The 22,662-nt window shown below is 39.0% G+C and overlaps 2 protein-coding genes across 6 annotated transcripts in view; both read right to left on the bottom strand.

The window, feature by feature from the left end:
* Positions 1-1,932: 1,932 nt before the first annotated feature.
* On the bottom strand, positions 1,933-10,287 carry LOC115046717 (tetraspanin-5). 2 transcript variants are annotated; one of them, XM_029507271.1, is made up of 10 exons: positions 9,906-10,287; positions 7,655-7,705; positions 6,508-6,654; positions 6,245-6,415; positions 6,000-6,125; positions 4,786-4,833; positions 4,051-4,167; positions 3,883-3,944; positions 3,623-3,675; positions 1,933-3,498 (listed from the first exon to the last, which is right to left on the bottom strand). In XM_029507271.1, exons 1-9 carry the CDS (start codon positions 9,987-9,989, stop codon positions 3,663-3,665), a joined length of 819 nt encoding a protein of 272 aa, XP_029363131.1. In that variant the 5' UTR covers positions 9,990-10,287; the 3' UTR covers positions 1,933-3,498; positions 3,623-3,662. The 2 variants fall into 2 exon arrangements, 1 of the variants encoding a protein (XP_029363131.1); XR_003840944.1 differs by lacking the exon at positions 1,933-3,498 and having other exon boundaries at positions 3,643-3,675; positions 3,883-4,167.
* Positions 10,288-12,586: 2,299 nt separating this feature from the next.
* acer2 (alkaline ceramidase 2) overlaps positions 12,587-22,662 on the bottom strand; it is a 30,688-nt gene continuing 20,612 nt past the window's right edge. For 2 of the 4 annotated variants that reach the window (XM_029507237.1, XM_029507228.1), the window contains 2 exons: positions 20,284-20,337; positions 12,587-13,460 (listed from right to left, as the gene is read on the bottom strand). In XM_029507237.1, coding sequence (XP_029363097.1) covers positions 13,274-13,460; positions 20,284-20,337 — 241 coding nt within the window. In that variant the 3' untranslated portion in view covers positions 12,587-13,273. Of the gene's footprint in view, positions 13,461-16,921; positions 19,827-20,283; positions 20,338-22,662 lie in introns of those variants that run through there. The other 2 variants (XM_029507252.1, XM_029507244.1) reach the window with 2 other exon arrangements.

A 22,662-nucleotide genomic window follows, 5' to 3' on the forward strand; every position in this document is an offset into this window, starting at 1 on the left:
TTTGGAGGTTTTACACACATAAACAAAAATCCCTGTGGGAACTCAGTGGATTCAATCATCACTGTTACTGGAAGGGTGCTCCTATTCATCATGTGTGGGGCTGAATATAGATCCCATCCATCGTCAAGCGTTTGCATCTTAGAGGAGCCTACTAATTTTTCATCGTTACTAAGACCCATCACAACTACTTTGCACTTACTTTTACTTAGCTTTTACCTGAATAAGAAAAAAGTATAAACTATTGATGCAAAAACTGGCGTAATGGCATTGTGTGCTATCCCTTTTACGTGTCCATTATAATTAGTACAGTGTGTTGTGTAATGTCCGATCTATATTACAAATATAGATACAACTTTGATATATATATATATATATATAGAGAGAGAGAGAGAGAGAGCGGGAGAGAGAGACTTGTACGAGCCTATTGGCGCAATTGGCTAGCAAACGTTATATTTAATTTCAAGATTTCAAGATCATTTAGAAATGTTACCAGAGTTTTTTTTTTTTTATATGTCTGCTGTCCGACACCAACGGTCACTGTCCCATATGACCTTGAGCCTCCTCGGACCAGATTCACTGTGAATATAAATGCACATGGTTGCATTTCATTACTGAACAAAAAAATGACAGTAACACTGGATGGTTGAAGATGGTAAGAGTGATTTGGTCTGTGCCACCAGTGGGTGTCAGTGTTTGTCTGCTCGTGGTGACTATGTTCTTGAAAACAGCCAGACAATTTCAGCACTTTTACAAATTCACAGCGCATTTGTGTCTACAGGTTGAGATTATGCAGTTCCTGTCCAAAAGACAAGCTCACAAACAAAAACACAAATACATAACATCCATTTTCTTGATCTCATGATTCCCTAGATGTATGTAGCATTTAAGAAACTGTACTATCAGTCGATAATAGTTCTGATGTAAATGTCAGCCAGCAGCTAGCCGCCACTCCTGTGCTCCTGCAGTGCTCACAGTATCTGTCGCAGATCATCTTTGACTGATAAAGTACCAGGAAGTACACTATGTCTTTACCTGGGGGTCACTGACAGATGATTACTGCATTTAAACAATGATATTCATGAAAAGGTTGTCTTCTCTTTTGTGAAATTACTGCCAAGCAAAACATTTTATTCCTGGATTAGTATTCCATTATCTGTAAGAAAAAAAAGGAAAAGAAAAGAAAAAGAAATAGAAAAAGAAAAAGAAAAAGAAAAAGAAAAAGTTAATTGGTAGCAAAATTAATGGTAAGTAAATTGAAACAAATTAAAAAAAGTCAAGTCAATTCATGTTTACAATGGGGTAAAATAATGAATAAAAGATCACCTAAACTTGAAAAATTACAGCAGGTTCTCAAAACAGACTTAAAAGCAGATGTGTACCAGCCAAACTGAGATTATTCTGACTTTACCCCCAGGCAGAAGTCAGCCAGAGGTGACTGGAAAAAAAAAAATATTTGGCTTGGTATTAAATTGAATGAATTGAATGAGTGAATGAATGTTTTTGAGAGGAAGGTTGATTATATGCTGCAACAACTCTGCTATTGCTCTCAAGGAGTTGAGGAAACGGCCAAGATATACCAGTATCTTGGCCGTTTCTAAGGTTCACATCAGCGCTTTGCAAGCAGTTCCTAATAAGACTGCTAACAGATTAATCAAATACAGTTATCTAAATTGGTGAAATGTTGAAAGAAATGTATGAGTGCATGTGTGCGTCCTACTAAACTTTGTTTTTTCTGAGGCAGCGATGTGGCCTTCCCCTCATGGTGCAAAGACCCCACCTCAGTATAATGAACAAATAGGAAATAAGGGAACTGAGGAAATCCAGAGACAATGCACAAGCAAGCTCATCAAGATCACCAAAACATTACATAGTAAAACAGGATGGCCAGACAAAAGTGTAAAAAGAAACACATTTATTAAGATGTATATTTACAACAGGTCACAATCCAGTTATTTACAAGAATCAGGAATACACACAAAAGAGTAAAGTTATAATCAGGAGAATGTAGAAATTACAAGTATGGCACTGAGTGGTAAGAAAAAGTGTGATAAGTCAACACCAACAATCATATGGAACTTTGAGTCTGGAAAAAGGAACATAAAAACTCTAACCTTCTGTAGGTTCACATTGTTTTTAAAATAAATGGCAATTTTTACTTCCATGTTAAAAGTCCACTGTGAGTTACATGCTTCCAGTTCATGTCTAGAAATAAAAACATAAAAATTGTATCTATGTTCCCAAGTTTGCATTAAAAATAATGCTGGTGAGAAACTCTGTGTGCGCTGACTTCAAGTACAATATGCATTTGGACAATGAATTTGGTTAAGTTGCACCAGGAGGTACCAGCATGCCTTTAGTTATGAGCTGAGAAAATAGCTGGTAACCAAATTTTCCAGTGAAGATTAAACCAGGAAGAAATCAATGCAAACAACAAAAGGTACATCATCAATTGGGAAGATTTCAAAGAATCACATTGGAAACAATTCAAGGGGAGGAAAATGAAACAAGAAACACTGGCTGACAAAGGTAAAGGTGATGCGGTGCAAATAATGGCAAAACAGACTCCTTTTGGACACATAAATTTGAATTAGGATGATTCTGACAATTCAGGAACACCATTCATTCACAGATGCAGTTTTTTTTTAAGTGAAATGCTCCCTCCAGTGGCTGTTGTTTCACCGAACACAGCCAATTGTGATAATTGAGTGGCTGCATTGAACTTCATCTCTCTTACATGACGATTAAAGTGCTTAAGGCTGATTTCTTTCTTTCTTTTTTTATGAACATGCCACGTCTTATGGTTTCATTCTGTATAATCCACAGTTTCATAAAGGTTAATATCAAACTCATACAAACTGGACCTTTACAATATCCTCCTATATATAGGATTTCCCTTTATTGGACTATTAGAAGCCCCCCACCAGCCCCACAAAATGCTACTCAAACTGTTTGAGTCTGTGTGATATTAGGTGTGTGATGTCATGTTACATAAATTTAAAGTTAATTCTCTGTAGCTTTAATTAGATCTTAAACATTCAACAAAGTGCTGACCAGCTGATTCTCTCTAAACTGCTATTTTACAAATATTTTGAAGTACTTTTGACATTGCTGAAAAACAGGAGAGCCAATGTCCTACCAGTAGACAATAGGTATGCAATGCATTCCCAGAATCACTTCAGCTTTGTACATCACTCTGATCTGCAGCATTAAAAACTGCAGTTGTGTAACATTTAAAACAACATTTTCAAAATGAAGTGCTACCTTCATTGTGTCTTGCTTCCGAGTTATCACCGCCTCCACCATCAATAATCAATAGCTGAGCTGGGTGTCATGTTGTGATCCATTTGTAACTGCACTGTCTTTTATTTGTATTGTATGAGAGCTACAGTACATTTAAGAGGTTGTGCTTCATTTAAAAAACAGGACACCAAAAAACTCTAAAAAATAACTCCAGATTTTTTCTGTACATGTCAATACTGGGATCCAAACTGCAGAGTCCTATAGAAAAAAAAAAACAAAACAAAAAAACAAAGCATTTCAGTATAAACACAATCCACAGGGATGGGCGGGGGATCGATAGTTTATACTGCAATGTTAATGATAAAAGTCAGATAGAGCTTACCTGGTACATCCTTCTTGCTTTTGGAGACTCAGTGGAAATTCTAGGTAAACAAACTGCACAAAACAAGGATCAGAATTTTTTTTATGTGCAATTAACTCAAAAGATACATTTTAAAAATAAAAAACAAAAAAACAACTTTCCAAGATTTCCTAAAATTTCTGTCATGCCAACTGTATACATCCTAAAGAGAGCTACAAGATACAAGTCTCACATTAACATTGTTCAGTAGGTCCAAGAATTAAAGAGCCGCTGATACTAACCAACTCTCTCTCACAGCTTCAATGTCACTCACAAGATTCTGCGCTAAACAGATGCCAAAAATCTGAAAATATAAACGAAAGAACTCAGATGTTAGATCCACAAAATGTGAAAGAGCTCTGGAAAAGCAAAGTAAACTGTGACAGCAATCTTTTAACAATAGTCCTCGCCTGCAGTAATGCAATCCCAATAAAGATCCCTGCCACCACTGTCAGGTTGTCTTGAAGCCACTTCTCAAACTGAGGGACGCAGCCTTTGATGTAAATAAAAGTCCGCTGCTCAGAGTCCTAGAAGACCATTGAGAAAAAAGTCAAAGCAGTATAATTAACTCCTAACCATTCGTACTGTCAGCATTAAATGGCAAAATTGTTGTATGTAACTATGATGGGTTTACTTTAATTTGCAACATTTTTTAATGTCAGGATATGATTCTGCTTTTCATCTTGCGGCCTCTTCCTTGCTGAACTAACTTTACCCAGTTGTTGAGAAACACTCAGCGTCCTCTTCTTCTGATTGAACTCATCAAAGTTGCTCCACTTTGCCTTATTTCTCCACATTTTAAGCCAAGAAAACAAACAGCCTTTTCCTTACATTTTTCTGCTACAGATTATGGCCAAAGCTAATGATGGGGGGAGGGGCCTCACTTTCCATTACACTGCTGCAGCATGAGTAATACAGCACAGGCCAAAGTGCTGATGTAGAGCCAGCTGCTGTGGAGCTGATTGAAGAGTTGGGAAACAGACTGAAACAGAAGTATTGTACCCAGGGTGGAGTACCCAATGACTTCATGCAGCCGTATAAACCTGCCAGAGGCAAAATAGGCAAGAGCAATGTCCACTCTTCATGCAGATTTATAGCACCAACTTTGTTTTAAATGAGAGTCTTAGTCTATCAATTGATCTCACCGTTTTTGCCCGGATGTCATATCCGCACTGAGTGTTGATAACATCCTCCTGTGAAGAGAGAAGATTGTTTCTGAAGACTGCAGCTTTGAGAAAGTGAGATGTGACACATTTTGAAAGCAAAATGCAGGTCTGTTAAATATATTTATATTGTTAGGCCTATTTACTTAAATGACCTGATCAGTTCAATATCACAAATATGACAAATTTAAACATAAAGGGTCAGCTTTATTTTATAAATCATGTTTCATTTCAGTGCCAGCAGACAAAAAGTAATTTGTGTGTATAAAACAAAACATCCTAAGTTCAGTGTGCATGATAACCTCTGGGAAGTTCCTTTGATTTAGCTATCATTTTCTGTTGATGCTGAATCTTATGAATTGTTGTTCTCAAAGAAGCTGACCTTGTTGGAAAATGCTAATTCTTGGATCAGCGAATAAAAAAAGACTCTTGTGAGCCTTTCATTACAGTGAATCGCCTTGGGCAAGGTTAATTCTCCAGCTCCTTTCAGACTTGGCTGTGCTTGCTGAGTGTGAGAGGACTAAACACTGAGGGCTGAACGTCCTGTTGAAAGTCAGCCTTCTGCAGGACACAGATAAACCAAGTATCTGTCAGAGGGAGGACCTTCATGACTTCCCCTCCAACAGCCAGCAATATAAAGATTTCAACATTTCTACTTTATTTAAATCCCAAATCAAACACACAAAAAGACTAAATAACAACCAAAAGCTTGTTTAGAATTACAATGAAAGGGAACCGCTTGGCTGTGAAATTGAAAAAACTTCCAGCTAGTGAATTATTTTCTTGTTAGTTACCTTTTGCCTGCCAGCTGATCAGTCTTATGATAACCACTGAGTTTTTCTAACCGCCTGTTTATTTCCTCTGACATGCTCTCCTCCCTGTCCTCTCTTTTCAGCTAGACTCCCTGTGCCAGACCATCTGGCTGTCCCAGGACCTCTCTTGCCTCTGCCTGCTGTCACTGCCTTATTCCAGATGTTTTGCATCTGGATTTTCATCCTCTCTCTCTCTCTCTCTATTTACTTCCTTCTCGTAGTTGAAAAAATGAAATCATGTTTTGCCTCACTTGTCTTCTTTCTAGACCTTTGTGGTGAGATGGAGGAGGTTGTTAACAGGTTTTACTGTTTTATTTGGAATGTTTTTGAGTTCTTATACTGAGCTATGTAAACAAAAATTTTCATTTTTTTTTGAAGACATACTGCTGGATCTTTGGTGCAGCAAGAAAAGGGAACTCCACACTTCTCTCGACTTGGGTTTGAATCAGTGCAGTTGAAGTAAATGTTCAAATTCCAGTCATCGGCTCCAAACGCTCCACAGCACTCCCACTGCAAGGTGAAACCAAACCTCACATGTGCTGACAATTTCCCACAAAAATCAACAGGTATATCTTTTACAAGCTCAAAAAACAATTCTGTGTTTCTAAGAAAAAAGAAAGAGAGCTCACATATTCCTGGGTGAAGTCTATCAGGTTCTGCAGATCAATGTCGTCCCTGTACGCCCGAATGTTGTTGTTGATAAAAAAGTTGAGCTGGTCCTTGATCCAATCTTTAAAGACAAAGGCCAGGACCCCAGCTGTCAGCTCCAGAAAGAATATGATACCAAGGAACACGGAGAACTAAAAATACACGAACAATTCTCCTTCAATTTAAAAATGTTATGAAACCAATGAAGACTGAAACATCACTGACAGAAGCCTTAGCAACGTACAAACTTGAGGAGGAAAGAGTTTTCTCGCAGCGCTCCAATGCAACCAGCAAATCCAAGGATGAACATAACACTCCCCACTACAAGGAAGAGCCAGACAGGATCGAACCCCCCAAGATCTGTGATCGATGAGATGTTGGAAAGAACTCCCTGGTGGGGAAGCAATACAGGGCAAGTGAGATTGTTGGAAGAATCTATCTATTCAGAACAAAGTGAAGGCAGATAAAGTTCATTTGGTACATTCACATCTTTAAAGTAAAACTATATCAGCAGCTTTAGAGCTCCTTAGAAGACCATTAATTTGCAATGTTTAGCATGTTTATTTAAAAAATAAAATCATGGTTTGGGAAGTGTGGTGGTGGGGAGCTATGTCTAGGCTGTGAGCAGAAGCATCCTGGCGTCTAGGGTGAGAGCCAGCTAAAGAGCCTCCATTGAACTTCAGTTTGTGAATGGAAGAAATTAAATATGTTAACTTTGGAAAGATCCAGGCTAGCAATTTCCACCCTTTGTGCTAAGATAACCAGCTATTAATTCTGGTTTCATACTTAACATACAGACAGGAGTGACAACGATCTTCTCATTTAACACTTTGAAGGAGAGAATATTATTTCGCAGTTATAAGTAAGTTATATTTCCCAAAATTAACCATGACTTTCATCATTTAGGCAATCTACTTAGCAACTATCACATTTAGTCATTTGTCATTGAAAGCAACATATTTAGAGATGTCCCCATTGGGAATGACATTTCTCTGTCTGACAAAATTTTTAAATCACCATAATCTATGATTTAAACAACACGAATGAAATTGTTAGTTGTAACTCTGTGTAGAAGATGAAGGAATAGTCTTCTTCTTGTTCTTAAAAAAATAGCCACAGTCTGTACACTCACAGTACCGGACACAATGCCATGAATGAATCTTGGAAATGCAGATGTTTAGATAAATTAAGTCCATTGTCCAGAAGAATGTCCCGCCAGAAAGCATGACATTCCTTTGTGATTGAGTAAAGCCTCTGTTTCCATCTTAGACATACAGAAGGGCGTACATGCCAACCAGTTAACCTGAATGATCTGCTTAGTTCCTAAGAATTATTTCTAGAAGTCCATGAGAGAAAAGTTTCTACACAATCAATAAATGAATAAAGCCTACCTTCTCGCTCCAGGCCCACAAGCCAATGCCGAGGAATGCCACTCCAAGGAACTGAAGGATGTGAAGATGAGAGGGATAAAAAAGATGAAGGAGCAGGATTATTTTTGCTGCGACTGCTGCATGTAGTCTTTATGCAGAAGGACAGAAAAAGAAACTACAGAGAGATTTTCCTGGCAGTGGTCCATAACTAAATATTTCTCATCTCAGTTTACCGGATCAGCATGAGACTCCCACATTAGAGAGCATCTTTAAGCAGCCTGAGCACATTAAGACAGTGCAAATGGTTGAACTTAACCCTATAACTTGAGAATTTCTGAGAAAAACACAAGGTGGCTCCTGGCTGCTTACTGCCCATAGAAAACACAGCCCCCCCCTCACTGAATTAACCCAATCCAAACTGATCAGGCACTGAGAGTTCAAACCACATTTAAAGTTAGAAACCGATGTATTCTTTTTCATTTGGAAATTGGACATGTGTATAAAAATAACAGCTTTGAAGAATAACATTTTGTGGATTGCAGATTTGTGAATTTAGTCATGTATTAATTCAATAATTTGGTTGTTTACATAAACATTATATTAGCTGACTTTCATTTCATATTGGACTACAGCAGCAACTACAAAACATCACAGTGAGCAGGCTGGCATGAGACAGTGTTGTTACTTTTATATATGATAGACTGAATAAATAAATAAATGTAAAATTTCTGTAAGAGGAGCGGCACAGTGGGACTGTCACCTCACAATAGGAAAGCTCTGGGTCCAACCTGGGCCCTTCCTGTGTCACTGGGGGTTCCCTCACTCCATCTGGGCTAGTTAGTTCATAAAATTTACAATTGAAACACTGATTTGGTGGCTTAAATGGATGTCATTTACATTGCATTGATTTGGATATCATAGATTCATTGTTACATAGGATAGGAAATAGAATAGGAAAGTGTGTCCAAACTTTTGGCCTGTACTGTACATGTAAGTATTAGTTAGACGTGCCTGGGCTTTAGGAGAGAAGGTGCTCTTCAAGAGATGAATTGGAAGGAGATTGGTGAAGAGACAGAGAGGTCTCTGCTCTAAAAGGATTCAGGAGCTTGTACCTACATCCGGGAGTCAAGGATGACCTCAGCCTTGGTCATCGAGAGTGTACAGAGAAAGTCGCTTTCAGGTCACACTTTCAAAAGTCATTTGACTGTTTGGCCGACTTGTAACCTCTGTTGGGTGAGAGGTGTGACCTTTGTCTTCAGAGGCCACGAGGGGCCATAAACATGTTAAGAAGCACCATGCTGTGGATCTTCCTACCTGATCTCAGGCTAGTAAGCTCAATATTCTTTTTGAAATAAGTTTGAAAGCCTTTTGCTTTCATTCTTATTTATTGATGTTGGGTTTGTGTTCAATGCTTTGCCTTTGTTCTATTGTATTATTGTTATAACTTGTTCAAAAGCTCTTTGTAACACTGTTTTGAAATTATTTTTAGACATAATAATAATAATAATAATAATAACAGAGGGAATGGGAATATCATGGTATAGGTCTTTTTCACTGAAGACGTTATGAAATTATATACCAAGAAAAAACACAAGTGTTTTATTCAAAATCACAAACTAGGCCTGGTATTTAATTTTTACTGGGTAAGCGAAAATCGTCATTCCCATCTGATTATTTTACCAAGACAAACCATATCACATATCACAAGCTTACAACCAGAGCAGTGAGGCAAATAATAAAAAAATAAAATAAAATAAAATAAAATAAAAAATAAAACGTTCCGAGGGATTCATAATTAAGCTTATGATAAATGCAGGCCAAATCAACATCTATATATATCCATGCTGGGATGATTATATTTACATTAATTCAAGAACTACAAAGTAGATGATTTGAAACCATCAATTATTTTTGGTTGACGATGGTTTACTGGTGGTAAACCATGGATGGTTTTATTTTAATTAATTAATTAATTAACAGTTTTATTATTATTATTATTATATTTTTTTTGGGGAGGGGGTTTCAACACAACCACACGTGATGTTGTTTTACTGTCAAAAAAGGCCAACAACACAACACAACAAGGCTACTGACAGCACCTACATTGAAAACCTGCAGAAAAATAAATAAATAAACACAGGTCAGGCCTGTCAGAGCATCAGAAATGGGATCTGCTGCTGACGGAAAACAAAGCCCGGTCGGTCAGTCAGAGTGAGCAGCTGAGCAGCAGCTGAACAGACAGCAGACAGCAGGCCTGCAGCAGCACACTCACCCAGAAGATGATGTTGAAGCCGAAGATGAAATACTTTATGCAGCAGCTCACTTCGTGAGCCTTGAAATGTTTTCCTGACATCATTTTCTCTGACTGAAGCGGCCTCCCGATGCGGACAGGAATATCACATCTATGGTTCTTCTTCAGGCTTGACAGTCTGTTCTTTTTTTTGTGAGGAGCACCCTTGGGTGTTTACTATTATTATTATTATTATTATTATTATTATGGTTATTGTTATTATTAAGGCTCGTTCAAAGCGTTGTCAGTTGTCGGAGCGTCTGATGAGGAGGAGCGTCATGTTTCTGCGGTGACTGCGGCAGGTTATTCCGGCAGGATCCCCAAAGGAAACACGAAGAGATTAACTGAAACCGACCGATTTCTATCCGACCCATAATCCGGACATGGTTGTTACTTGATTGACGTGCCGGGGTACCAATGGGGATGAGTCATGGCGAGAGGGCGGGACTTCCTCCTGGAGATGGCCCCCAAATAACCGTGAATACAACTCTGATATCTCATCGCATTTATTAATCGGCATAGGAAATGAGATTAAGGTTACAGCAGGTTTATTAGACTTTTTGAAGTCTTCCGTCTTAAATGAAGCATGACATAATATGAAATGAATAAGCAAATGGAATAATAGATAAAATCAACATGTAACCGTGAAATGTGTAACAACATCAATAATAATAGTAAAGAATCTCCAACCATTGCCTGATCTCATGAAATATTTTTTCAGCCTGCTTCAGAAAAAGTTTGTTTTAACTCATTAAAAAAATTATTTTTGAGCTAAATTTCTAAAAACAATATGTCTGGTCTGTAATATTTATATATAGTCCCATTTGTTTCTGTTTTATTTATTTATTTTACATTGAACACTTATGTCTACGAGGCCACCTAAAATACAGAAGTTTGAAGGTCACTCTGACTTCTGCAATTTGTATTTGAAAGACCTTATCCTTATATTTAGTCAAGCCAACTAATATTTATACCGTAACTGTTCATAACAAATTTATATAAATCGGTATTTGTCTTTCGAACAGATGAAAAAGCTTGAAGAGTTCATAGGGGTGTTGACATGTCTTGACGTGCAGAGTATGTTTGGTATTAGAATATCTAAGAGATATTCTGTGGAGGCCAGTGTTGGCCCACTACGCATTCATTTACTCACTCCTTTATTAGATATCTTATATATTATACCGCTGTTCATGGATCCCCAGTCCTGACAGAAATAAGGCCAGTGGGTTAACTTTGCCCTCTGGTGGCAAAAAGGCTCGCCTGCACCATGTTGAGTCTGTCCATAGCGCAGACATTCATTCGTGCACGTCATGTAGAAGACACAAAACTTAAAGATATGTAGGAATTACCTGTGAGCATGTTTGGTGGATGTGTTGTATCAATATATGGCAAAATAAAAATACTACATCTGATTTGGAGTCGATACTTTGTTTATTGCATAAAATAAAAGTATGCTCTAATCTATTACAAATATTTGTTAACAGGATAAATTATGAAAATAAATATTCTGTGCACGTTGTCTGTATTGTCATTGCAAGCAGAAAAAATATTAGATTTATATACACAGAAGTACATAAAAAAGACAAGTCACTGTTATGAGATTATCATCATGGCAAACATAATGCTGCAGGGGGCAGCATTAAATTCCTCCTGTATCCGATTCTAATACACTGTTGCTTTTCTCAACCTGTTAATATTTCCCTTTCCTTGCATCATGCACATTCTAAGCATACAACTACAACCTAGTTAATACTGTAAAGACTGTTTCAAAAGTTTTTTCAGATACAAAAAAAAAAGGGTTGTAATTACATTTGGCAATAGAAACCTCATAATAAAACATAAAAATGATTCACCATTTCAGTGTAGGCTTCAATTTGGGCTGTACTTCGCTTAGAAAAATATAAAGTTTCTTTTTGTGTGTGTGTGTGTGTGGGGGGGGGGGGGGGGGTTAACAAAATGGTTCATGTTCAAAATATCACTTCAAAATCATTGGAAAAGTTTTTTTTTTTGAAAATCACAATCCTTCATTTCACCCTTGAAATGCCTATAAAGCCTATAAGCCTATAAAATTATGTTATATTAACAGTTTGAGGCAGCTGTACAAACATGTACAAACATGTACAATGGTTTGGGGTGAAGAAACTATGGTGATCCTACTCCACTTTTGACTCTACAGTTTACACTCATCTCCTGTTAAATTTGCTCATACTGATACGGTAAACTGAGATGAGAGTTTTATGTCAGAAACCCTAACCCCAGAGATGAGATGTCTGAGTGAAAAAATGTAGGTGTAAAAACCTGGAATCATTATCGCTGTACATAATGCAACTTTTAAGCAAATAATAGTGATGATCAGGCTTTGAAATGCTATACAATGTGCAAGCCAAGGGCTTTGAGAACCGTTCTTAATTCTGTGCAAAATAAGTAATTCTAAGTAAATAGCAAAGTAAAAGCAAAAAGTAAATACTTTGTCAATTGTATTTTGTAACATTGTAACATTTTCACATTCTGTTTTTTTTTTAGCTTTGGATTTTGGCCAATATCTAAAGTTATTTAGTTACTATTAGTTATTCATTGTTAGTAAATACAGACAAGAATATATTAAACATTTCTCATATACTATCTTGAACAATCACAACGGCATCTTGGAAGAAATACATATCATACCCACATCAGAAAGATTTTTTTTTTTTTTTTTTTTTTTTTTGGTCTTGCATTTCTTAAACAAAATGCATGTCAGGACAGCTGTAATAGCATAAATCCATAATGCATTTGAAACACATAACACATAATACACCTTCTGTCACATCTCACAAAACAGCATGATGATAATCACAGTTAATTAATCCAGTAATTTATTGTTTCTAAAGATGGTTTATTAACAGCCACAGTGCATCGATGATAATTATGTGTATAAAGGCGATATAATCCTTTATAATGAGGTTTTTTAGTTAATATAAGATGTAAAAAATATTCCCTTTAAAGAAGTTTAAAATGCACGACACTAATACTTTCCTTCTCAAAGAAAATCTTTGGGACACTGTAAAGTTTCTTGGATGTGATACAGTGGGTTGGTTTTTTGTGAATGAAAAGAAATCACTCCTTAGTTTTCTGACAGAGTTGCATCAACACTGTTGGGGACTAAAGAGCAGACCAGGGAGAGAACAAGGAGAGGATGAATCCTTACGGTACACCTAAATGTGCATAACCTATGTCTTAGAGTCACTAGAGCACCAGTTGGCAACACCTGACCCACAGACGTGGTGGTGTATCTTGTTATCATGCCATGTGAATCTATGCTGGTGAGAAGTACGGAAGCACAACCAGCTGAGCAGCAGACTCAGGTCACTTTAAGTCACCTTGATTGTAGACTTCTTGTGGACACAGAGGAAAGAGACATAGGGCACACCAATGAAGGCCCATTTCTCATTTGGCCAGAACATGATGACGGGTCCTCGCTCGGGGGCTTCAGATGCAACATCAAAGTAGGCAAAGCAAACACAACCCAAATAAGAGGCCAGACAAATGAGGATGTGCCTATGAGAGCAAGATAACTGGTTTGTTAAATATGTCTTAGGAGGCGCATCTGTGAAGAAGATTAAAAGCAACAGCAGATAAAAACTCTTACCAAGTAAATTGAACATTTACATTTTCTTACAAAAAAAAAAAAAAAAAAAAAAAATCAGAAGTACAGTGCAATAATTTAGTGCCACGGGCTATAAGCACAGAGGCCACTACTTCTACACAGTAGAAGTAAGTGGCCTCTGTGCATAGCACGAGGCACTACTTAATCTTCTCCATACTTATTATTTAGTGCCACGGGCTATAAGCACAGAGGACACTACTTCGTAGTGGCCTCTGTGCATAGCACGAGGCACTACTTAATCTTCTCCATACTTATTTAGTGCCACGGGCTATAAGCACAGAGGACACTACTTCGTAGTGGCCTCTGTGCATAGCACGAGGCACTACTTAATCTTCTCCATACTTATTTAGTGCCACGGGCTATAAGCACAGAGGACACTACTTCTACAGAAGTAGTGGCCTCTGTGCATAGCACGAGGCACTATTTATTCTTCGCCCATACTTATTATTATTCTTTTTATTATTATTATTCCGTCACTTTTTCGTCCGTTAATGCGGGTCGTACCACTGAACGAAACCCAACAATATATATATCAAAACGTGCGGCTCGATTGGGAATAGCGTGCTAAGTTCTGGGTAGTCGATATTCCGATTTTTCCCAAAGTTATTCCCAAAAAACCAGCCGAAATTTTCCATAGAGAATGCATGGGAGACGACGAAAAATCGCCTCAAAAATTCACCTATTTTCTCATCCGCATAGCTCAGTCATACGTGCACCTAAAAATATCATTCAAACTTTAAAACGGAGGAAATCTTGTGCTCTTTCCACAAAATCAAACCTTTTTCTCCCAAACAGTCCACTTTTCAAACTACGAGCTCTCAAAGGAGCAGTCCGATTCACTTTTTCCTCAAAGTTAGAGTGTAACCGCTCGTTAAGTAGAGTGAGAGCACTGTGAAAAAGTAACCGACATTTTCATGTTTAACTCGAGCTCACGGCCAAACCGTGCAAAGGAGACAAATACTTTTTTGGCAAAACGTAGACACAGGTCTTGGGATTCATAAAATCTAAGTTTGAGAGCTCTACTCCTCACCAAATTTAAACTGGAGGGCTCAGAGCGTCAGAAACACCTGTTTTTGGCCCAATTGACTGCAATGCAAATCAAGGTTTCACTAAAAACAATTTCACTCTGACTTCACACTGTCCCTACACGCTCATTTTAAGGACTTTTCAAATCAAATAAAGACTGTTGGAATCTGCAGACTCTTCTGTCTCTCACGGTGTTTTAGGTTTTCGGACCGGAGCTACGGTTTGCTCGCAATTCGAAGTAGTTCGGGACGTGGTCAAAAGCCACTTTTCTGAGAGTTTTCGGGAGAGTCTGAGCTCTGACCCGAACGAATTCTCAAATCACCGTGACGACCGCATCTCTCTCAGCTCTGGTCTGTGGATCAAACCCACTTCACTTTGGAGCCTCACTGCTTCGTCACGCTTTGTCACAGAAACGCCGTTCAAAGTTTAAACGGCTCAGAAGACTTTTAACTCTGTTTATGACAAAAGGCTTCATGATAGCTATTACGCTTACTACACAATCAAAGGTCATGTTTTTAATGTCTCTAAATGTCAGCCCTTCTCAGATTTTACAATGATGTTACAGGCTGTATATGTGTGTATGTGCTTTTTGGGTCTACCCCACCCTACTGTGGTTGTGGTGAAACTTTGCTCTTCATGACCAGCTGCACCTTCTTTAGTAAAATAGCCTGTTCTACAGATAAGGCTCATAATGGCTGAATGCAGCCTCACCCTGTTTTATATATGACCGTTAATCCTTTAGAGGTCAGCAGAGACATTACACTACAATACCCATAATCCTGAGCGATCGTACTGTGACGTGCCACATGAGCAATTTAATTTGCTTCATAATCATTCAGTCCCAAATATATGGTTTGGTATAGTTCCATAGTAAACATACCAGTACGTACAGCAACCTGGTAACGTCATGGCCCCTCATTTTTAATCAATTATTCCCCGATTCTGAGATACCGATTGGGGTTTCTGACGTTAGCAGGCGGATACATTAGCCTACACACGATCCGTTGTGATCCTGAGGACTCCCGCTGAACTGAAACGTCAGCTGTTCAATCGGCGTTGACATTACCCGCTTTGGCAAGTCCCGTTTTTGTCCATTAATTTACCGACTTCATCTGCTGACACTGGAAACTTTTATGGTGTAAACATGAAACTGCAAATCCCTCTCCAGCTCTGCAGCTGTTTGCGCCCCGTCCCAAAGCCCTCACAGAGGCACGTTGGTCATAAAGTTAACTGATCACATTGCTGAGCCTCCAGGACACTTTCATGTTTATGTGTTGTCAAAACATAACGATGCCATTAAAATTGATAGTGAGGTAAACGGTTACAGTTAGCGGGTGCTCTCCGGTCTGCTCACTCAGTGGCCTGATTAAAGCAAGATAAAAAAGTTACACAAAAAGTCAACATTACGATAAGTACAAATGCGTCGTTTGTGGAGCGTGGAGCTTATTGGACATTTCTTGTCAACTGCAGCCTAGCAACGACCAATCAGGACTCTGGATTGTCCTCTCGATTTTCCTTAAAACTTGACTGTGGCTTTGAACCGTTCCCTTTGATCCTTCACTTGAGGTAAGAGCACGTCTTCTCCGATTAGCTCCGCTAGCTTTACGTTAGCTGCTCAAATGTGAACTTTTCACATCGTATTGTGTTTGAATCGAAATCGTAAATGTTAAACAGTAGTAATGTGTTTGCTGACTGTGGTGCAAAAACTGCTATTCCGATTGGTTGACGACATGTTAACATGTATAACGCAGTTAACATTGGTAGCTATCATATTAGCCGCAAGCCACTAATGTTAACTTTACCACCGAAAAAAATTCGAAAGCCCTTCACGGGATTGTTTAACGTTAAAGTATATGACAAAAGTATAACATATAATGTCGCTATTGTTACTGCTAGCAGAGTGCGCATAGTTGGAATTGATTTACATATGCCTAAATTTTTCTAGGACTCCTTGTAGTGAGGAATAGATAGATAGATGAATGATTGACTACCACCCTGCTGCCGCCACACATAGACACAGACATGACATTTTAAGATGTAAAATAGTGCTACTTATGTTATTCATAGCTGTCTAAGTAATATAATTTTTTTCCCATTGCAGCTTCTTGTTGATCGATCAAAGTTTTGAGCGGCTTTTGCAGCATCCTGAGCTTCACCTCGACTCGCCTGACTTCACCTCAACTCACCTCACCTGCACTGCATTTCAAGAATTGTTGATTTGTTCACCATTTATTTGCATATAATATAATATATAATACTGATTCAGTTAAGATATTAATATCAATATATATTAAAGATATATTGTCTAGGTTAGGATTTAGTGTAGGCTTAACGCCCTTTTGTTTGGAAGTGTGTTTCTTTTTTTTTTTTTTTTTTTTTCTCTTCTTTCTGACTGTTTTTCAGAATGCCGCGGAAGGGGAGACGTTCCGAGGCCCAGAAACAACGCTGGAAGAAGGTCACTGAGCCAGACCACCCCCTCTGCACCCTCTCTTCCGTCAACAACGTATGTATGATTCGAAATGACATGCGCAATCATTTAAATAACTCAGTCTCTCCAATGAGACACCTTTACACCGTTCATTTCATCTTCTAATTCATCCATTTGTCATTTGTCATCAGGTGGTTGGAGCCACCCTGCCAGCCAGACAGTTGCGAGGAGAGGATGAAGCGCGTGCCAAGTTCCATGCACGTGAGTGTACAGCTGTTGTAATATTAAGTCTTTATGCTTTTGTGTTTAATATACACGCCTGGTAAAAGTTTCACTTTCTGTGAATGATAGAGAGATTGTTGTAGGACTTTTACAGATATGACATCTCTCATTATTCATCTCATGTTTCATCTTTTTCTAAATAGGCCGTGGCACCGGATGGCGCCACAAAGTGTTCCGGTGGCCAATTTCACCCTTCACAGGGCGCAGTCACAAATTGGTCATCCCGCCTGAGTCACCTGACAAGAAGGTATTATTGTTGTTAAAATAAACAAAAGAGAGGGAGAGCATTAGATCTCACAATGTTTTCATGATTTTCATGCTAATTAAATGGTATTTATTTTTGCAGTTCGTTCTGATTGTCGGGGACTCCCATCTACGTGCCATTGTAGATGGTTTTGTTCCGATGCCAGAGTCTCACGACCTCTCCTTTGGCATCATGTCGACCCCGGGAGCCTGCGCATCTCAGATCCGTACTGAGGTTCTACACGCCGTAGTTCCTCGTACTCCTGAGGTTGTCTGTCTGCTGGCTCCCAGCAACAACCTTACTGCTAGCAGGACGGTTGATGAGGCTGCCATCGACTTTGCCAATCTCCTTAAGTCCATTGGCAACCGCTGGCATGAGGTAAACTTTTATTCTACATTAAAATTTTTATTGAGTGGGTGTCTTAACAATATGGGCTTTGCATGCTTTTTAGTGAAAGAGTAATATTTTATTTAATGATCAGGTTTTGTTTTGTTTCCAACAGGTTTTTGTTGTCGACTTCCCTCCCCGCCTGGCTTGTGACCCTGACTACCAGGATCACCTGCGTCAGGCATATCGCCGTGTGGCTGCTCGTATGGGTACGTGGGGAAAAAATTTAACTTTCATACAGCTAATGTATTCAATTTTAGAACGTAAAGTCGTAATACATGTTTGACTTCTTTTTTTTTTTGCTCTCTTCACTCTTTTTAGGCGTGAAGTACCTCTTTTCGGCTACAGAGCACTTCCCCACGAGCAACTTGGAGTTGTGGAGCAAGGATGGTGTAAGTACAATATCTGTGTCTGTAAAAATCAAATTTTTCTTTCTTTGTTGTCATTAAGACTTAAAACGTTTACTTTTTTCTTTCTTCTTTTCTTATATCTTCAGGTCCACCTGAGCGATAGTGAGGGGATGGCTATCCTCGTTCGGTTGCTCTTTTCTGCTGCTACAGAGCAACTGAGGACACCACCCCCAGCCCCCCGGGTCTCTCCCAGGCCATCACCTCCAGTTAGGAAAGTCCTTCCTAAATTGGTTGTGAGGGAGAGGTCCCCTGCTCCACCTGTACCTGACCCCTTTGAATGGAGGACTGTTGGTCGGGGCGGCAAGGTAATTGACGCTTTTTATGAGGTGTGCTTGAGACTTAAAATGTGATAGTATGATGTGATTATACTGTGTGATATGTGCTATTTTTCTGAAACTTTTAATATAGGTTGAAATGACAGATTTGTTTCATACGATGTGATGTGTGATGTGATGATGTTTGTAATTCCAGAAGAGCCAGCCTGGGGAACCTTGCAGGTCCAGAGGTTCACCTCAGCCCAGGATGGCTCAAACGCAGGTTTGTGATTCGTTTATGGATTTTCAAATATTACATTAGGTTGTATTTGTTATCCTTTTGGGTCGTTTTATTGAAGAGATTGTAATTAGAAGACTTCCTGTTTTGTGTTGTACAGGAGGAGGAGTGCTTCCTTCCGCTGAACCCCGTCTGGTTCAGCAGCACCATCCTATGTGCTATGGAGGAAGTTTCTCCCTCTCACTTATCTTGCCTGGCGGACTTTAAGCCATCTCCCAAGCCCAAGAAGGTTAGTGTCAAACTTTATCTCACGCAATCCATAAGTGTAATGGCAATGCATATTAATGTTTAGTTGTAATGATGGTACTTGACGTGTTATGATTTCATTTGATGTCACAGGTTGCGTCCAAGCCCCCAGCCAGGGGAGCACGTCATCGCAAAGTCCGTTCTTCAGTGAACAAGGTATGTTAATGCTTATCACAAATGACAGATACTGGGGATTTGCAGCTCACTCTGTTAAGTTGTGTAGACTGTCCTCACTCTCAAAAGTTTAATAACTGGGTTTATACACATGTATGGAAATAAATTTGTAGGTATTAAAAAGGTGCAAACAGAAAGTTCATGCAATCGGCGATGCAAGCTTTGCGTGAAATCGTTTGACATAGCCACACATGGGGTAGAATTGTTTAACTGTGTTGAAATAAAATTCAATGCATTTACCTTTGTATTTATTTGTATACCATCATGGTTCTTGGCTACAATTGCCTATTAAGAATAACTAAATATGATACAGTCATTACTCAGATGCTGCGTATTGTCTGAGGAAAATGCAGATTTAGTATCTATCTTCTCAGATGGTTGAAACACCCCCACCCAGATTGTCCTGGAGTTCGGATGAGGGCGCGCCTTCAGGCCCAGCCTCTTCTGCTGTGACGGTATGTTCTCCTCCCTCTTGTATTAGTTTGGAATTTGTTCATAGCGTTACGGTCTGTCAAAAGGGGCAATGACAATGCGGATTACACTTAAAATACTTTTTCATTGGTAACAGGTGAGCCAGCCCGGGGAACCTCGCAGGTCCACAGGTTCACCTCAGCGCGGGATGGCTCAACAGCAGGTTTGTTGTTCATAAATAATAACATTCCCTTTGGGATCATCCATCATTCTTCGAATTGTGTATGTGACAGGACAGATTTTAATCAGAAGTAAATCTGTGTTTTGTTTTTCAGGAGGAGTGCTTCCCCCTGCTGAACACTCTCCGGTTCAGCAGCTCCAACTTGTGTGTGGACCTAAAGTCTTCTCCTGAGCCCAAGGCGGTAAGTTACCTCATTCAGCTTTTATCTGTGCAACACTGAACATTTGCAGCTCTCATTTAAAAAATACAGAGCTAAATTGTCCACGGTTTACTACACTGTTTAATCTCATCTTTCATCAGCTGGTTGGATTACCTCTGACCAGATTCCCCAGTAGTTTGCACGAGCCACAATCTCCCTGTTCTCCACCTGCAAAAGTAAGTTTTAGTCTCATTCAGTAACATGCATCTCCTCACTATAAGTCTTCCTCTTACTAAAATGTTGCTGTTTTATGTATTCAGATGGCCAGAAGTCTGATGTCTTCATCTGCTGGACAATTCTGCACCATTGAGGACACAGCTTGCCAGTCTGCTTCACCTGATAAGGTACTTTTTAGTCTCCACAATTGCCTGAATATTTACAGTACAGTCAGCTGCATCAAAAACAAACCTGCTTCATGGTTGGTTTACCTCAACTCAAAAGTATAAAAACAGAATGGCCATTTTAGAAGTGCAAAATATAAAACAAAACAGCTTCATTCATCCATGGGATTTTTTTTTTTTTTTAGTAAAAGTAATTTCAAATAATCGCACAAATTCTGACATCAATAATGGTGATGAAGATCTTTTCATAGGCACCAAGGTACTGTCTAAAGGGCTGAATAAAGTGAACTTTCGTGTCTGTGTGGTTTACCTCTATTCAAAAACATTTTTAAATAATTTTGAACAAATTAGGAATATGAAATACCATAACAAGTTCATTCACATGAACTAACAAAGTATTCCCACATTAATAAAGGTCATGGAACGTCACATATCAATATAAGACTAGATTTTTTTTTATTTGTAATTTTTAATTTTTTTTTTTTTTTTTTTTTTTTTTTTTCCTGATTTGTTTAGCATGTATTTTAAGAACAGTTAAAACATTCATAATGGGTAATAATTGTAACACTGTCCAAATTGTTATATTTAGCAAATGCTGTTCAATCAATTATTTTTATACAGGTAAAGTCAACAGTGAGTGTCATGGAGTGTGCCAGCCAGGTTACGTGCATGCACACTGTAGAAGCATAACGCATGAAAATCTCTTCTTAAAAATAGCTGTCCTGAAACAACTGATTGTCAAAAGATATTGCTTAGCCATGTCTGTTTACAAGCGTTACAAACAGGTGACGCATGTGTACCAGAATAAAACATTTTAAATAATTATAATAACAATTGTTATGATAAATGATGGTAGTAATAATGATGAAACTGACAAAAAAAAAAAAAAAAGAGACCAACTTTGCAGCATTCCTTCATAAAATAATTTCAGGATTCCTTCATGGCACCAGGCCAGCGCATTCGATTTGTGAGGGCAAGTCATTCCCAGGCAGACGACAGGTATGGAGATTTTTCTCGTAACAGTCAGTGCACTTGCATGGCTCTCACCTTTCTGGCCTACCACAACGAAGGGTTGCATTTCGACACGATCTCTCTTGACAGAGTGCTTGAACAGGGAAATGCACTCTATGTGGGTGTTAAACGGCAACTTTTGTTTGACAACAAATTCCAAAGCGATCATTTAACCTTGGAAGAGATGCCCAAGCAGGTATTCACTGAGAGTAATGTTTACGCTGTAAACATGAACGTGTCAGATCTGATGGTAGGTGGCCTGAGAGTCGAAGAAGACAGTGGTCTGTTGTCTCTTGCCAAGAACCTGGAGTGCCTTTCACAAGACGTCCGCCATGCTGTACTCATAGTAGCTCCAGAGTGCTTTGCAGTTTTCCGAGAAAGATCTGGACGCTATGGATTTTTTGATTCCCACTCCAGATCACAGACAGGTTTGCCACAGCCAAGAGGAACTGCCATTATGCTGACTTTTAGTGACCTGAGTGACATGGCTGAGCACTTGCATGAACTTTTCAAAGAACGTGGTCCACATGCGAGCTATGAATTGATGCCTGTTTCCTTTGAAAGTCAGCATGTTTCCAGACAGACCCCTGGGCAATCAGTGAAACAGCAGATGAGTGTGGATGCTGACGTCCCTAGGAGAAAAACGGATGCCAGACAACCAGAGCAATTGCATGCAAATCAGCCAATCAACATCACCCATTGTCCTACAATAGCAATTCAAGATGTGTCCAAACTGAGCAAGGAAAGGCGAAAAAAAGCGATGCGCAAAGGAAGTGTACCAACTGGAGATGAAAGCACAGGAAGCAGTGCTATTCGGCTGAAAAAAATGCAGGCCAGTAAAACCAAATATGCCCAAGATGTTCATCATCGAAAACAAAAGAAAGAATACATCACCAGACGATACAACACTGAACCAGCTTTCAAGAGCAGGCAAAAAATGTACCTGAGGGAGAGGTACAGCACCGATTCTGCTTTTCAGAGCAGGCAGAAAATGTACCTGAGGGAGAGATACAGCAGTGATCCTGCATTTCAGAGCAGGCAGAAAATGTACCTGAGGGAGAGGTACAGCAGCGATCCTGCATTTCGGAGCAGGCACAAAATGTACCTGAGGGAGAGGTACAGCAGCGATCCTGCATTTCAG

Source organism: Echeneis naucrates, chromosome 1, assembly GCF_900963305.1.
Source record: "Echeneis naucrates chromosome 1, fEcheNa1.1, whole genome shotgun sequence".
In the NCBI taxonomy this organism is placed as follows: Eukaryota; Metazoa; Chordata; class Actinopteri; order Carangiformes; family Echeneidae; genus Echeneis; species Echeneis naucrates.

Bases quoted from the DNA above. Each gene is read 5' to 3' on its own strand.
- LOC115046717 (XM_029507271.1), bottom strand. From the start codon at position 9,989: ATGATGTCAGGAAAACATTTCAAGGCTCACGAAGTGAGCTGCTGCATA. The intron at 6,655-7,654 runs GTAGGCTTTATT...CTTCCCCACCAG, and splicing joins TGTGGGCCTGGAGCGAGAAG to GGAGTTCTTTCCAACATCTC. The intron at 6,416-6,507 runs GTACGTTGCTAA...GTGTATTTTTAG, and splicing joins ACTCTTTCCTCCTCAAGTTT to TTCTCCGTGTTCCTTGGTAT.